This window comes from Palaemon carinicauda, chromosome 13, assembly GCF_036898095.1.
Source record: "Palaemon carinicauda isolate YSFRI2023 chromosome 13, ASM3689809v2, whole genome shotgun sequence".
In the NCBI taxonomy this organism is placed as follows: Eukaryota; Metazoa; Arthropoda; class Malacostraca; order Decapoda; family Palaemonidae; genus Palaemon; species Palaemon carinicauda.
Window position 1 is genome coordinate 95,508,678 of NC_090737.1, and position 18,683 is coordinate 95,527,360.

The 18,683-nt window shown below is 37.1% G+C and overlaps 1 protein-coding gene across 1 annotated transcript; it reads right to left on the bottom strand.

The window, feature by feature from the left end:
* Positions 1-11,855: 11,855 nt before the first annotated feature.
* Positions 11,856-12,910, bottom strand: LOC137651716 (micronuclear linker histone polyprotein-like). Its single transcript, XM_068384936.1, has 2 exons — positions 12,898-12,910; positions 11,856-12,280 (listed from the first exon to the last, which is right to left on the bottom strand). The coding sequence occupies exons 1-2, from the start codon at positions 12,908-12,910 to the stop codon at positions 11,856-11,858; spliced, it is 438 nt and encodes a 145-aa protein (XP_068241037.1).
* Between the last annotated feature and the right edge of the window lie 5,773 nt (positions 12,911-18,683).

An 18,683-nucleotide genomic window follows, 5' to 3' on the forward strand; every position in this document is an offset into this window, starting at 1 on the left:
AGAAATGTTTTTCGTCAGAATGCATACATACACTTCTAAACAAACCATTCGTGACTGATAATAGAATTCGAATGCAATTTGATATAATTTGAGAATAATCTTGAATGATAAATGAAGGCAAAACACACAAGGGTAGTAAAAGGTACCTTGAATTATCCTTGATAAGACTTTGAATGCAAACAAACCACGGTCCATAAACAAAATTTAAAAATAAAACTATCGTGTATGGAGACACAAATAAAGATCTCGACGTAATAAGATGAAAGCCACACAACAATAAGCGATTAGGGAGGACACAGTTTTGGCTTCCTGGGTGTTCGTCTTTCCAGCAGTGAAGAAGAATAATACTAAGATAACTACAATTTGGGAACTAGAAAGTAGTGTGACTTGAGCCTTCAGGTGATTAGACAAAGAATTGGAGGTCGAGAAAGACGCACACAAATCTAGTAGACAGAGACAATTGCAAGGATCATTTACGATGGAATAGCCTATTAGCTTAAATTCTTAGGTCCTTCAAAATGAAATCATAATCATGAACACAAATATGCTGTAAATGCATTATCATTATGACTAAAACAAATTAAAGATAGAATTGAAAATAACTTGGATTTGACGTAAAAGGCCAGCTTTTACCAAAATTTTAAAACACCAATGATCCCACATCTAACATTCTCTCCGAGAATAATGGCAAGGGATTTCTTTCCATTTCTACCACTGCCTCGGAAAGGAATCGGTCTCTGTAATCCCTAATACTAGGAAACTCGGTCAACATCAGCTTCACAGTCGTGAGGATAAGTCAATCATTGCAGTAAGGCCGGATTTCACCCGCCATAAAAAAACTGTCAAGTGTGAATGGTTTATACACATGCGGCAAAGAGCAGTCCTACATCTTCTAGACATCTTTTTATACTTCTAAGAAGATGACTCACTCGTAAAAGAAAAAAAAAATCTTATTTTATTCTCAGGATTTGGGTTCCACTGCTATTGGCACAGATCACGAACTGCCATGATTGTTTTGTTAATTTTTCTATCTCGTCATTTCCATGTACTCCATCATGAGCATGCAACCAACAAAACTTATGCTGATTCCTCTGTGCTCCGTGATATTAAGTCACTGCAATATTTTCTCCCCTTCTGGATCTGTTATATCTGAAAGAGCCAGGATTAAACTTTTGGAATTACAAAATACAGTAAAATGATCATCAATCATTGCTATTTTCTTAATGGCCTTTATAATAGCATACAGCTCTCGTATAGAAATAATGGTTTAAACAGTTTGCGTGGTCTTGTAGTTGAATTTCTACTGAAAACTCCTAAACAAATGCCTGCGCTGGATTTAGATCCATTTAAAAGTATAAGAATGAAGCCTTAAGTCCATATATTCCGTGCAATGCAACATAAATATTTAACAAATTTCTTAACCTACCGTACTTTTTTTAAAACCTCTTTAATTATTTTTCAAAAGAAAGCCTCTGGTAGTTTCCATGGTGAGATAATTGAACACTTAGTAGATGACCTGACTTCTTGGTATATTAAAAATAAGTAAAAACTTTATAACTGTAAACCCAAACGGTTGTGGAGAATCTAGACAAGATTCAAGTTATCTAAAAAAAAAACGTTTTCTCTACTTGTACTGTAATTACACGAGATTTTGGCAATATTTGTAACCTACACCAACTTAACAATCAACTAGTGGGCGAAGATTCAAAGGAAGCTCTCTAATATCAACCAGGAGACTTGGAATAGGAGATGACTTAAAAGCAACAGTGACAAGTCAATATCAGAATGGCGGCAGTATCCAACATTTTCCTCCAACTTAGTGTTGCAGATTGATTGATAATTAGATATTATCTGACCTCATAACAGCGATGAGCATTGATGACAACAAATTTATTTAACGATTATTACTTATTCCGGATCTCAAACCATGATTAGATCTTATTAAGTAAATTAGTTTCCGCAAGAAACTTGAAAAAACAATCCACATTGCATTCAGGTCCCAAAATTTTTGATAACACTTAAATGCCACTGCTATCCATACAATTATGAAAATGGCGCAATCTCTTGATCAAGTAATTTAATACTCGGTTAATATAAACTTCACAATCAATAGCAGAAAGCAATTTCCACAGAATGGCTGACGTTCTCTACTCATCAGAAAGCTGTGCGCCAATCTGGTGTGACCAATTCTCATTTAGCACAGTACCACTTCTCTTGATCTTTGCATGTCAAATATGTCCATGGGCGAGATGAATTAACAATTTCTTATTTTTCAACTCCCAATAAAAGTTCCTAGGTTCTCCATGGATAGATTGAGTAACGAAGTTCATATCTTTTGCAGGTACCATAAAGTTATTTCTTATTAATTCATGAACTGTTTCCTTTGCCAGAGAGTCAGCTTTCTCATTTCTCTTTATATCAACATGAGCAAGAACCCAATAGAATTTGATATTCTTTCCTCTATTTCCAATTAGATACAGCCATTCAAGAATCTCTATTATTAGAGGGTGCAATGAATTCTAGCTGTTCGTTGCTATCAATACGCCAAAAATAACGCAATGAGGTAGCCAAAAGATTTCCTTGCCTGTCATTGAAATAGCATGGTATTAGCTGTAAAAACGGACGGTTGATTAGGTCATCTAACACTGCAATTAAGGTTTGGAAAACATATCCCAATTCCAACACTATTGCTGTACGTAGATCCATCAGTAAAGACAAAAAAAAAGTCTCCTTATGGCATTATCTCTTTGGATGTTTCTCATTTTTAATCTGTAATAACTTTACATAAATCTGCCAAGGGTAGATTTCATGAAGATACTTTAGAGTACTCTACAGGTATAATTTTACCTCTTGGGATTCCAAGTCTTCCAAGGTTTTTAAAGCTCTATACCCCAGAGGTTTAGTGTATTTAGGGTGGTTATCATAAAAGGTAATACATTTTACCTTAAACAGTTTCATATTTAAGTGACTTTGGCAGCTTCTGAAGTCTGTCAATATCGAACCAGCGATGACTGGCATTGCAACTCCAAAGGCATTTCACAAGCATCTGCTAAGTGACTGGATATGGGAGATAACTTCTCTACGGGCTAGTGTTATTCCAGCATTTTGTACGGAGTCTAATAGTGCCAGTAATGTTTTTCTGCAGAGGAATATATTTCAAAACCATATGCAACTTTAGAGGCAATTAATGCTTTGTAAAGCATTAGTAGGTGCTTTCAATCAGCACCCCAAGAGGTATGGGAAAACACAATTTTCAAATTAAGGCAATGAATACATTTCCTTTTTAAATTTTTAATACCTGGAACCAATGTTAGCTTAATGTCGAATAATAACCCTAAGAATAATGTTTCATCCATGCAAGAAATTCTTTTCCCATATATATGTAAATCAGGGTCGGGATGAACACCTCTTATACGGCAAAAATGCATTGCCACAGTTTTCGGAGATGAAAATTTAAATCCTCGTTTAGCTGTCCATACTGCTATTTTATTTATAGTTAGCAGACTCTTTCTTTCGAAAACATACATTCATGATGCTGCAAATGAGATGAAGGGGTCATCAAAAATTAAGGTGCGCATGACTTCATGAGCGCTGACAGAACTATTGCCATTTACGGAGAAGGAAAATAATGATACACTAAGGATACTACCTTGTGGAACGCCGCCTTCTTGACTATGAATTGATGAGAATATATTCCCTGCTCTAACTTTAAATTGACGATTATTCAGGAAAGTAACAAACACTGGAAGTTATACTCTTATTCCAATTACATGAATGTTTTGAAGAATACCATGTCCCCAGGTAGTATTATATGCCTTCTCTGAGTTAAAGAAAATGAATGTGATGCTTTTTGCTGACAAAAGCTTCACAAATTGATGCATTTAATCTTTATACAACATTGGTTCGCATTCGTCGGAAGACACACTGTGAGGGGTTATTTAGTCATTTCTGTTCCAAAACCCATACCAATCATACGTTCACCATCTTTTTCATTAAATCAGATGTTCAAAATTTTGATGTAATCGACCGATAGTTGGTCATAATTTTGCTATCTTCTCCAGGTTTCTGAAAGGCTGAAATTGTAGAAATGCTCCAAATATTTGGGAATAAAATCTCTCCAAATTGTATTGATGATACCGAGCAAAAATGATTTAGTTTCTATGGGTAAATGTTTGATCACCTTTCTTCGTTGAAGGGGTTAACTACTGCACTGTAATAGTTTAGTCGCTACTTTCCTCTTGGTAATGGTATAAGAGACTACTTAGATATGGTAAGCAGCTCTTCTAGGAGAAGGACGCTCCAAAATCAAACCATTGTTCTCTAGTCTTGGGTGGTACCCTGGATTCTGTACCATGGTCTTCCACTGTCTTGGGGTAGAGTTTTCTTGCTTGAGGGTACACTCTGGTACACTTTTCTGTCTTATTTCTCTTCCTCTTGCTATCTTAAGTCTTTATAGTGTAAATATGAAAGATCTATTTTAATGTTATTATTGTTCTTGAAACATTTTATATTGTTCATTACTTCTCTTGTAGTTTGTTTATTTCCTTTCCTCACTGGGCTATTTTTCCCTGTTTAACCCCTTGGGCTTATAACATCCTGCTTTTCCAACTAGTGTTGTAATAATAATAATAATAATAATAATAATAATAATAATAATAATAACTGCTTCATTTATATTTTCTGAATTTTGTAATATATGACCATTACAGTCAATTACCAGTGAGGTTAAAGGTATATGTTTCCCGCTAACTCTTAATCTTTCTTATTTTTGTCCAAACTTCCGTTAGGTTAGTCTTCCAATTAATTTCGGATTTAAAATTTACCCAAGACTGGCCTTCAGCTTGTTTGATTTGGTATCAAAACTTAGCTCTTGCTTCTAAAATAAAGTAAGTTGTATGGAACTTACTTATTACTGTCATTCATGATGACTTTATTCAAAAAGGTTTCCTCTTTGGTAAGAAAATTATCAACATAAATTTCTAATAACGTAAGTACATTTATCAATGCCCAATTAACTTTAGCTTTATCAATTTCCCATCGTGGAGATCTTGGTGCAACTATTTCATCAATCAAATTAATGACGATTGGAAAATGGTCACTTCTAATATCTTTATCCGTTACTTCCCATGAAAAATCTAAAAAGCATTCATAAGTGCATAATGAGAAACCAATAGAGGAATACGATGTCTCCCATTAAGATTGTCTAAGAGTAAAAAGGCCTTGGGAAGCTAATCTATCAAGTGATCAAGTTCTTGCTTCAGGGTTTTGGTCAACTCCATTGGGTGGCAGATATATAGAACAGTTAGTGTATTCTTTGTACTGCTACTTCTTGAAGATTTGTTTGTTGTTGAATCTCGTTATGGATGACATCTTGTCACACCACCATGTCTACCTTCGTCTTCATGTGCTTCATTATAATAAAATACATATTCTCTGATGTATAGATTATTTTGGCCTAGCATTATTTCTTGCAAGGATATGATTGGAAAATTTTCTTTTATAATTATTTTCAAAGATTCATATTTAGACCTAAGGACTTGGCAATTCCATTGAACAATCGTGAGCTTGCTATCCATAAGGACAAATTATGATTTATTTTTATTTAGTCGTTTTACCTTTGTGGCATTTCTTATGGGAAAAGATTTTAATGTAGATTATCAATATTCTCTCTCTCTCTCTCTCTCTCTCTCTCTCTCTCTCTCTCTCTCTCTCTCTCTCTCTCTCTCTCTCTCTCTCTCTCTCTCTCTCTCTCTCTCTCTCTTTTATTTTCCTTAAGATGATTGACAATTCCGGCTAAAGGACACTCTTATTTCATGTTGATATTGTTTAATGTGTTTATGTCAATATTTTACTACTTTTAGTTAGACTTACCACCTTTTCTAAGAATGCAAATTGTTTTAGATGAAATTTATTATGTTCAAGCAGATGTTCTGAGCTTTCTTTCGATCCAGATGGTGTTTTGATATCTTTCTTTTCTTTAGATATCTATTTTGATTTTCCTACACTTTCCGGACACTTTCCGGATATAAGTTTGCAATGGCGCTCTTATCTTGCTTAACTACTATTTTTATGTTGGAACTGAGGTTACTATTTCCATCAATGCGTTTTGGCAAATTTTTCTTCAGAAGCAATGAAAAAGGTCACCCTGGCCTTATCTAGTTTTCAAGAGGTCTTTTACGAGCCTCTTAAAAGTAACTCTTTCCATGGTTCGAATGTCCTAAATTTCCTTTTCTAAAATGAACTTTGCACAGCTTTTAGATGTTGCTGGGTTTGCTTCCCGACAGTGAATACAACTATTTTTTTTCTAGAGTTTGCTCAAAACAGCTGGTTTATTATTTAATTTTCTTTTCACTTTTGCCTTAAATGCCCATCATTTGGCAAAGGTGAAGGTATGTATGATTTCACCTTCAAAAATAACCAACCTGCTTTAATGAAATTAGGTAGCATGTATTGATCAAAAGTTATTATCGAAGCGGCAAGAGGAACACGTTCTCCTACTCTCTCTCTCTCTCTCTCTCTCTCTCTCTCTCTCTCTCTCTCTCTCTCTCTCTCTCTCTCTCTCTCTCTCACTCTCTCTTTCTCTCTCTGTCATATACACTGACATCGTAATCATACAGAAGGGGATCCCACAACTGTTAGTTGTTTAATAATTCCAGAAAAGTCAGATTTTAGATAAGAGAATAATTAACCGAAAACAGACCAGGCCTTAGATTTAAATTTTGACCTATGGCTCAGGATATTAGAAAGGATTCAACTATATTGCTTTGGGTATAGTGATTTGCATGGATCATTTTACTCAACTCTGACCAAACAATTCCATGACTTTAGATTTTCCAGAAGCCATCATAGGGATTGGGTGAATTCAGGAGAAGGCTGTAAACGCCTTCTCTTTGGACGGCTTATTAATATCCTTTCCTTCAGTCTCTATTGAGACAAAAGGGCCAGCAACTGTTGGTTCATCTTTAAAAGAAGTTAAGCCAACTGAGACAGCTGTGGAGAGCTCGCAGAATTTCCTTATAGACATCAAACATATCTAGGTCTTTATTCTTCTTCTCTTTTAATTCAATACCTAAAACTTTGTATAGCATTTATTATACAAATCATTTATGAATTATATATTTTTTTCAGGTATATCATTACTAAGTTTCTTAAATGCCGTTCTTTTGAAGGTTTTCCTTTTTTCTTTTTTGAAGAACTCTTCAAATCTTGATCTGTAGTATTAAGAAACGTCATGAACAGTCCCAATGGAAAATAGAATATTATCCAAGGGACGAGAGCTTAATTTTAATTAGGATCCATGAATTGATTTGTTTTTGGTGTTTTTTTTTTTCTTGCTTGAGAAAATTAAGAAAGTATAATACTCTGGTAAGGAGACTCCACATAATCCACGTTTGGAACAGTCTGAATAAACATCTCTGATAGTAAGGTCCACTTGATTCCCAACAGATATGGGATAGCACCAAACCAGACAAAGTCATAGGTGCAAGCTAATCTTGCCTTTTGGAAGGGAGGCCTTTTGAACGTGGAATCCTCTTCCCTCTATCTGTAATTATTGGCTTCGGACCTGAGCCTAAGTGTCCCCAAAGAATGATTACTCCTGGATTTCAATTACCCAACACTTGAGTATGGTTCGGCCAAGAACGTCCAAACCATCTTCAGGATGGTTGAGGTCGTCCAAAACTTTCGCATATACCCTCACAACCGTGATCCCCTTTTTTTTTTTTCAATCATCTAAGCTATGAATTGTAACGATTGTGGAAATATCCACGCCATTCATAGAAAAAAGGGAAAGGGGAAATATTTTAACAGCAAGACGGCAGAAAACTTTTATGATGAGGATGATAATGTTTCCCTTAGTTCGAGAGCCTTCCTCCTTGCCCATCAAAAGGCTTCAACATATAAAGATTTTTTTGCAGAAACTGACATTCTTTCTTTGACATGGACATGAAGAGTAGGCTCATTAGTAGACTCGGGTGTGTTAAAGGAAATTCACCAAACAAAGAAAACTCGTGTGGCTGGAAAGTAGGCAAATATAAGAAAAGGATTAAGACACTCGGAACTAAGGAGAAATCTTAACTCAATAGTTGATGACAAATAAGAAAATAATTTTCAATACTTAACTTCAAAATTTGTGAAAAGAATCTAAATAGTCTGTGAACCATAGACCCGGAAAGGCAAGCCGACATACTTATTCATTGGTATTTCAAAATATTATAAGTGAGAGCCATCATTATTTTCCTTTCGAATTTATAAATGTTGCAATTAAGAGCCATTAGTCTTTTTCATTTTTTTTTCTGGTTCTACGTCTGGCCTAATGATGAAGTGCACTTCCTCCTACGGCTCATATTGCTGCAAGTGTTTTTTCATTTTTTTACCTTAATTTGGAGAGTGAGTTTTTTCACCTTCCCACTTTTAGCAATTTCATTTCAGGAAGGATTCCGCTGAGGGAAAGAGTGCATAAAAAAGTAAGAGTTAGTTCGCCCCAGAATCTTACCTTATAAAAAATATTGAAGTATGAATTTTTCTAAAAGTAAAAATATAAGATTTTCTCTATATTAAAGGCAGGGGTAAAAACCGTTGCTTGATAGAAATATAGATAGAGAAGATATTATATAATTAAATAACCTCGATATTTCCTTTGGTACTTTATCATAACCTTTTAATTTTTTCAAGATGAAAAAAATATTTTATCACTTCAATTGACTATTAAAGGCTCATGTTTTAATGATGAATTTAATATTTCTTTTTTTTCACAAGTACCATGAGATATCTAATAACATAATAGATAATATATTATTGAAAGCCAGTAATGTCAGTAAACAGATCGGAGTTTCTCAAAAATCACCAAATTTGGAAAAGCATATCTTCGTTAAACAATTTAATGAATATAGCGTGATAATCACTGGCAGATATGTTACATTTATGTTGCCATTGCATTGTAAAATCTATTTGAATATAATTTGAGTGTATATGGATCAAGTCAGTTGTTAAGTATGTATTTTCCCTTGAATCGTTTTTATCCTTAACCTCACCTACTACATTAATTACAAAATATTTCATAATGACTTTTTATATAAACACCAATAAGACGATTAACTAATAGCATTATATAACCGAGTGACCAAATTTTGATAAGGAATATTAAGATGTAGGAAACAAAGAAATAGAAATATAATTCTCGAACTCAACCCGTTATGCCATGTGGTTAATATGTTACATGTCAAATCCTTATCTCTCTATTTAGTATACAGTATTTCTAGAATATTTCCGAAATTTATTGATCTCAATTGCTATTTGTTGTGACCTAGAACAGTAACACCCAATGAGATGATAATTATAATTTGGGGAGGAGGAAAGAAAACAATTAGCTGTGGAAACTAATTCGTTCATTTCAATACTTGAAACTTTTCTTTTGCATTAACAAGATAAGATAATTGTGTTTAGGAGTAAGGCACGAGTAAGGCACTGTTGGCTTGAGAGAGAGAGAGAGAGAGAGAGAGAGAGAGAGAGAGAGAGAGGAGAGAGAGAGAGAGAGAGAGAGAGAGAGAGAGAGAGTATTATTACGAGGGAAAGTAATGAATATGATTTTGGTAGATTTTGATATCCCCAAGAGTTTTGTGACACTTCATTTCAAACGATCAAACACTTCAAATATATTGCAAAAATCATTTGCCTCTTGGCATTGTCTTTTATGAGATGTACTGCACTTGTATCACACACGATCGTATATTGTACTGGTATTTCTGTTTTTTATATATTATCATTATCGATTTCCCGTTTCATTGATAACCTGTTTAAGCCTGTATGTCTTGAATCATTGTATTTAAATTTTTGTGCCATTCTTGAAACAAGTTGTATATAAACTCGTGCTCCGTCAAAAGAAAGTGAGTTGCATTCACCTCACTTCTCAGTTATCACCTAACTGGCGTCTCGTACGTCGGTGACCACTGGAGTCTCCAGCTTCCTCCTACCTTCCCACTCACTGCTGTGTCTCACTGTTTGATGATGCCACCCTTAGACACTGACTCTACTATCAACGCCACCCCCCTGAAATTACCATCCTTCGCCAGCAGAGAAGCATTCACCTGGTTCCAGCCTAGTGAAGTCCAGTCTTTCATTAATGACGTTACTTTGTCAAGCACCAAAACAGATTATGTTCTTACGGCGATCCCCGAGGACACTTTAATGGAAATCTACGATTGGCTGTGCGAGAAAAGGGACACCCCAATAATGTATCACGCCCTCAAACCATACCTCCTGCAGCAGTACTTATCATTGCCAGCTGCCTGCATGGCAAAACTTTTTCAGCTCTCTCAACAGCCACTGGGGGAGCCAAAAGTCCTCTCTCACCCTCAAGGAAATGGCCAGTATCACTCGCCTGCAACCTGCTGCAGACGGCTCTCCATGAAGTGGATCTACTTCATGCCCTTTGAGTACAGCGCCTACCCGAACTTTTACGCAGTACCATCCCCAACACCAATATTTTGCCCATGAAGGACCTGATGACCAAAATCGATGCCCTTATGGACAGCCAATTCACCACCTTCAATCCTTCATCAACGCCTCCACTCCCGACGAAGTGGACATCTATTCAACTTCGTCCGAAGCTGACGCGAATGCGGTAGGACACTGACGCCCACCCCGTGATATGCCAGAGCAGCAATAAAAACGCCCACCACTCTCTCAATCCCCAACTCACGGTCTCTACAACCATTTCCTCATGCCCATCAGCCACAGTTATGCTACTACTATTCCAGATTTGGGTCTGCTGCAAAGAAATGTTTGAATGGTTGCCAGTGGCCAAAAACTTGTAAATTGGCCATTGCCTGTGTCGGTGTTCTCCCCTGTCACTAATCGTTTCTTTTTACATGAGGCAGGTACGGGCGTGCAATATTGCCGTTCTCTTCTACCAAGGCACTCTCCAGGACACTATGTAGATGCCAATGGATCTGTGATACCCACCCATGGTTGTTATGAAACCCTAACATTTTCATTTGGAAGCGCCAAATATAATTGGAAGTTTCATGTTGATAATGTCGTATTGCAAATCCTCAGTGCGGACTTTCTCTCACATTTCCAACTCCTGGTTGATGTCACTCGCCGTCAGTTGGTCAACTTGGATTCTTACTCGTCGACAGCTCTCCAACCCAACCCCTCCAACCTTGCTCTCCACATCAGCGCACTCATGGATGCCTATGCCCACCTCCTTGCTTCGTACACAGAAGTCTTCCATCCAGAACTTTGCCAAACCTTACTGTTCCTGCCAAACACGGTATTCATCACCCTATCAAGACTATGGGGACCCCAGTGTCTGCCAGATTCAGATGTCTGGCACCGGATTGTTTAGCAGCCGCTAAACAAACGTTTGATGAAATGGAAGAAATGGGCCTTTGCCAAAAGGCCTCAAGCCAATGGTCGTCATCCTTATATATCGTCCTGAAGAAAGATTGCTCTCTGCATACATGTGGGAATTACAAGAGCCAGAACATGCAGAAAGAATCAGATGACTACCACCTCTCTAACATCACCAACGTGACCTCGTACTTGCACAAAGCGAAGGTTTTCTCCATGCTTGATCTCCTAAAGGAGTATTATTAGGTGCCCATGAACCCAGAGGACATCCCCAAGACCACCATCACCAACCCCATTTGGTACATGCACCTTAAATTACTCCTGTTTTGTCCTTCGTAAGGCTGGGGCAACTTTTCAATGTCTCATGGACAGAATCGTATGCGACTTGCCCTTTTGTATATGTTGTTATACAGATGTAGTGAGGAGTTCTGTTGACTTCTCTAGTCATGCTCCTTGTTGTGGGTCCTCTGCCCCCCCCCCCCCCCTTTGGTGGGACTCCCCCGTCATCCTCTGGTGGGGCTCCATCGCCTCCCTCTGATGGGGCTCCATCGCCTCCCTCTGATGGGGCTGCTCTTGCCCCCTATGGTAGGGTTGCTCTTGCCCTCCCTGGTAGGGCTGCTCTTGCCCTCTTTGGTAGGGCTGCTCTTGCCCCATCTGGTGGGGCTGCTCTTGCCCGATATCGTGGGGCTCCTCCTGCTGTTCTGGTGGGGCTCCTCCTGCTGTTCTGATGGGGCTTCTCCTGCCCCTTTGGTGGAGCATCTTCTGACCCCTCTGGTGAGGCTTCTTCTGCCCCCTCTGGTGGGGCTTCTTCTGCCCCCTTTGGTGGGGCTTCTTCTGCCCTCTCCGGTGGGGCTCACAAACCCTCTTCTAGTGAGGCTCTCATAGCCCCTACATCTGTGACCGGATCGATTAAAGATCTTGATGAGTTCTTAATGCCAGATATGGAGAACTCTTCATAACAAATTGTACTTTTACCTGTCTTAACAGTTCATCGATCCAATGACGGTGAGGAGATGGAGGCACAATCTGTTAGACAGAAGAGGCCCCTTCCTCCCCCTTCACCTTCACGTTCTCCTGATCAGGATAGAAGTGCTAAAAATAAAACTGAAAGGGCAACTGAAGGCCCAGCATAAAAAAAAATCGTTTGCACTCTCTAGATCCATAAATACTGAAAGTGTGGCTGGCAAGCCATCTCTCTCTAGGTCTTAGATTCCCAAATTAGAACCAAAAAAAAACATTTAAAAAATCCAAATAATGTCTCTCCGTGGATTTACTTCAAATAGAGAGCAAGTTCGGGTTCTGTTTAAAGAACATAATACATTTGCAATCTGTATACAGGAGACTAAATTGGGAGATCTTACTCCGAGTTTAGGTTATCATTTTCATTTTATAGGTCCACCCCTCATAGGTGCTCGTGGTCAGGGAGGCACACGCATAATAATTCACAAGTCTCTTAATCACAGAGTTGTTCACCTGAATTCTGTGTTGCAGGCTTGTGCAATTCAAATCTTTACTGACAAATGGATCACTATTTGTTCACTTTACTTTGATCCAACATTATGCACATGGTAATCCTTGTCAGCTAGAATTAAATGACTTGCAGTTCTTAATAAGCCAACTTCTTCAACCCTTCATATTGATGGGGGACTTTAATGCCAAACTCACCCTATGGGGAGAACAACGTTGTGCTCGATGGAGTTTGATAGTAGAACAACTGCTTGACATGAATGACATCACTTTAGTGAATGATGGTTCCCATACAAGACATAATATTTACCACAGTTCTGATTCAGCCTTCAGCTATAGACCTCACTATTTGCTCTTCATCTTTGAGGTTAGATTACCAATGAACAGTAGACCAAAATGATCATGGTAGTGATCATTGGCCCATTCACCTGAATCATGTAAAAAATACACCATTTCCATGTTTACCCAAATGGAAGGTGGGGGAAGCTGACTGGGGATTATTTAATAAATCCACTGAAATTTCTCGAAAGAAAAATGAATTCCAGAGTTCAATACAAGCATACAAGTATTTAGTGAGCATATTGTTGTGTGGGGCCATGCTCTCCATACCTCAAACATCAGGTGGAATGATGGCTATGCTTTGATGCGGAAGATAGCAAGAACTTGCTACAAGAGATATCGTAGATAACCTTGTTTAGCCAATAAAATAACATATAAAAGAGCTCTTGCTAATCAAAAGAAAACTTTAAGCAGGTAAAGAGAGAAGCATTTATTAAATACATAAACAGATTGAAAAATAATTCCCCTCTCTCATTAGTCTGGAATAGAATCCGAAAGTTACAAGGGAAATTGTGTCCATCTTTCTTGCCTATATCAAAAATTGATGGTCTCTTTATATCTGATCCTGGAGAAGTGGCCGAAGAATTTGGTAGGCATTTTTCAAATATATCTAGTGCCCTACACTATCCTGCAGCATTCAGGAATATTAGGAACAGTACTACGGTTGTTCCTCCTCTTAGTATAAATTTAAAGTCTTACAATATAGCTTTTACCATGGAAAAATTGAATAATGCAATTTCAATGTCTTCCCAACATATCCTGGGGAAGATGATATTTTATACTCCATGATTTTTAATCTACCAAAAAGTACAAAACAATTTCTTTTAGATATTTTAAATAGTTTTTGGACTTCAGGAATTTCCCCTAAGTCCTGGAAAATATCGATAATAGTTCCTATTATATAACCATTAAAGGAGTCGTACCTCCCAAAAAATTATAGGCCAATTGCTCTTACTAGTTGTGTCGGCAAGATTTATGAGAGAATGGTCAATATTCGACTAGTGTGTGGTATTTGGAATCGAAGAATCTTTTATCAAACAGACAGTTTGGTTTTAGAAAAAATAGAAATACCGATGACCCCCTGAAGTTCCTCACTCGAGAAGTCCAGAATGCCTTTGCCATGCAAAACCAGACCATTGCAGTGTTCTTTAACCTAGAAAAAGCCTACGATACTACCTGGCGAGGAGGTATCCTTAAGCAACTCGTTGATTGGGGCATTGTGGGTAATATGGTTTATTGTATTCAAGATATTTTGTCAGATAGGTTCTTAACAGTGAGAATTGGCTCCCTTATTTCATCAGCTTACCCTCAAGAAGAAGGATTACCTCAGGGAAGCAAGCGTTCTTAGTCCAACGCTTTTCAATGTAGCTATTAACGGTCTACTTGAACAAGTTCCTGTTGGGGTGCATGGTTTGGCTTTTGCTGATGACTATGCAGTAGTGTGTAGTAAATCATCAGCTGTTGAAGCATTTCATAAAACCCAGACTGCTATTAATGATGCTACATCTTGGGCCTGTGCTAGAGGGTTCAAATTCTCTCCAGAAAAAAAACTAAAGCCATACGTTTTTGTCGACTGAGAAGAATGGAAGAGATTCGTACGTTTTTTTTAAACGATTCCATTTTACCATACAAAGATGGCATAAAGTACCTTGGTGTTTTATTTGATAAGCAGTTAACTTTCTTTCAACATATAAATGAGGTGGTATGTAACGTGAAACTTAGACTTAACATCCTTCAAGTTGTGTCTGCTTTCAACTGGGGAGATGATACAACATGTCTGTTAAGGATATACCAGGCATTGTGCCTAAGTAAAATAGTTTATGGATGTCGGATATATGGACCTGCATGCAAAACCACTTTAGAAAAACTTGATGTGGTTTATAACATGGCTTTAAGAATTTGCACAGGTGCGTGTAGGACATCACCTGTAGATAGTTTATACGTGGATTCAGGGATTCCTCCCCTTTTTATTCATCGGGAAGAGTTGGGTTTGAGATCTATGTCTCGTGTTCTTACCTCGAAACTCAACCCAAATTTTAAATTCGTAAAGCAACCTGTTGATAGAGCACCAACTAGGAATAGGTTGCCCAAACCACTAGAAGTAAGACTAGAAGCCTCAGATATTGACGTGGGATTACTTCCCCCTACAGTGGCTGGAATTACCCCTTGGAATAGGCCTAAGATAGAGATTTGTCCGGTTACGGATAGTAAAAGGAACAGCTCAGATGAAGAGTTAAGGGCTAGTTTCCTATCTCATGCTTCCGAGCATGATGATGCTTATCACATTTATACAGATGGCTCCAAGAGTTCTGATGGTGTGGGTTGCTCTGTAGTGACAACTGAAAATATAATTAAAAAAAGGTCTCTGTCAAGTTCCTCTCTTTTTACGGGAGCACAGTTAGCAGTTGTGACTGCTTTGAAATGAATTTTTTATTATAATTTTTTAATACAATTTTTACCATTTTTACCGACTCATTGAGTGTTTTATTAATATTAAGAAGTTTAGTCTCTTGCCATCATTTGGTGCAAGAGATACAAGATTGGTTTTATATTTTAGTGTATAGAAAACATTTTACGATTTTTTGCTGGGTTCCGGCCCATATTGGAATTGTAGGAAATGAGCGAACCGGCGTTGCAGCTAAGGCTGCAACTAGGCTTAATCACATTTCCAGCATGGGTGTCCCAGTATCAGATTTTAACCCTGGACAGGTATCGTTCTTGGACACCCCTATTTAGGTATTTAGGGGTCGAGCTCGACTCCGACTCCAAAAAAAATTCAGGAAAAATTTAGTTATGCATCAATCTGTATTGTTTGACTTGCTTAAAATACTTCAAAGAATGCTAAAAACTACTTAAAATATAAATGATACCCATCTACAAAATAACTATTTATTGAAAATATATTAAAAATTTAAGTATACAAAAAAAAGACGACATAAATATTCACAAAAAAATAGAAATATACATATACACACAAATCCCTTTAGGGACACCTTCTTAGATGGCAAAGCAACAGCGTGTAATTGCTGGAAATGAGTTGGACCAATAGAAGTAAAGATCTGAAATGAGAAAAAAAGGGTAACTTTTTTTGGCCAAAATAATTTGTCAAAATTTCATGAATTTTTTTGGGTACTCAAATGAAATTATCAAAATAAACAGTGTGATATTATTAAAGACAAAACAAAATCCAAAATTTGATACTGTTTTGATAATGATTCAAGAGCCAGTTTTCCGAAGTAAATATCCAGCCAAATCAAGCAATAAGCAGCAATTATTGAATGTGCAATTGCTGTGCACTTTTTTAGTTTTTCTTTCTTTTTCACTTTCTTTTTGAATAACTAGTTCTAAAAATGCACTTAATGTCCTAAGCACAACATCCGCATTCTTCATAAACTCTCTAACATCTTTATAATCTGTGGTATTGTAAGGGCTTGTTCTCATACCCTCACGAATTATAGTTGCTGCAGTTTTTACTATCTCTCTCTCTCTCTCTCTCTCTCTCTCTCTCTCTCTCTCTCTCTCTCTCTCTCTCTCTCTCTCTCTCTCTCTGTCACTTTTAGCCCAGAGGCACGGAAACAAACTATGAAAGAACATTACTCAATCATCATTGTGGTCATCAACTTCGTTTTCAACGTTTCCTTTGTAACGAATGAACTGTTTGATATATTTTTTCTAGGTGTTTCATCTAATCATGTAAAATGAATTGGTTATCTTTTGACTCATCAATGTAACTACAGTTTTACAGAAGCACTGTCCACGTGTTTATCCTTAGGACGTCCTCTTTTTGAAGATGATGAGGTGGTAAAAATGTTTGAATAGCATCCTTCATGATAACGTGCTTTATCACCTTCACTCAACTCTTTTGAATACTTTGTCACCCAATTCATCTTTTCTTTCTTTGGCAAAGTCTGAAATTTTCTTTTTCAAATACAGGACTCTAACTTCTCAAAGTTTTTCTTTTAAAGTGCAGTATAAACGTATATGTCTCACCGAGTAAGCGTTTATTCTTTGTTAAATTTTTTTCATGATCTCATAGTCTGATATGTCTTTGGTGAACTTTCTTTTTCCTTTTCTTTTTTTTACATCTCTGGCTATATTTTCTCTCTTGTACTCACGCCTCCTGACTATGACAGTGGTAACATGTCACCTCCCATTCGCATGGCAGCAGATTGATACCAGGCTAGGACTGTGAGTTTAAGCTGTTGACTGGGGAGGCTACTGCTTTGGTTGGGCACCACTGTGCGGGGTTGGGCCTGCCCGGTTAATGTTCTGGTGAGCATCTACTCTGAAACTGGAACTGAAACCAGACACATTTACCTTTATATATTTTATGGACTTCAATAGTCTCTCTTTAGCATTTTAAAACTTCCTCATTCCTGATTATGCTGACACGTCTCAAATTGTGGATGCCACCTTTCACTTTTGGCCGTTTTACCTTCATTTAATGTATCATACCAACAAAAACGCATCTCGTTATTTGAAGCAATGGTAAGTGTTTTAATCTATACAATGGAAGTGTATTCAAAAGATCATTACTTTCGTTTCAGAAAATTTCGTTATTTGAAGCCATGATAAATGTTATTTGAAAATTATCTCATTTCACTCTGAAAAGAAAGAGAAACAAATTACAAATCTGATAATCATCTATTAATAATATTTGCAAAGTCATGTAATGTGAAATTTTTCATATTAATTATAAGCTTTTGATGTAAAAGAGATCGTTATGGATATATCATGATGTACAGTTTTTCTTTGTTAGTTTTTTCCCGTCCTTCTTTTAATATCCAGATCAGCCCAAAGATACCATATGAAAGCTCAAACTTAATTTACAATGCCATCTATGTGGCGTTTTGACGAGAAATCAGTATTTCTGAGTTATCAAACAAAACAACAACGAAATTATTTTTTTTAGATATCGGCGAAATTGCACCAACAACTTTTGACCTCATTTGTTAAAAGACCGTGTTATTTAGAGTACAAAATTATAGATATGAACTTGTGCAAAATCTAATTTTCTATTTCTTTGCTCCTAATACCTTTAACCGTAATATGCATAGTTTTAGAGGAAAAATAGTAATTAGTGGGAAAAAAAAGGGCGGGAGGAGCACACCTGACCGAAGGGAATATTTAATTTAGATCTTTGATTTATGACCCTTGATGAGTCTTCCTGAAAAAAAAAAATCAATCAATCAATGAAAAAAAATGGTAATTTGACCGGACTAATTCCTCCATCTTCATAAATCTACTCTTATTATTTTCAAACAGTTTCTGTTCACAACTTCACTTACTAAATGCCCAAATTCTTTCTCCATTCCAAAACTAGTTTCACGGTTACTACTTCCATTGATAAACCACGCTTCCATTAAAAAATGAAATAACCCATTTATAGACCAAAGAACTATTCTCAAACCCCATCTCATTGTGTATGATACGCTCACCTTTAACAACCGCCAACGCGCCTACCAACTACCTTGCCAATCCCCCCCCCCCCCCCCCCCCACCTGTTAGCCACAGGTTGTATATGA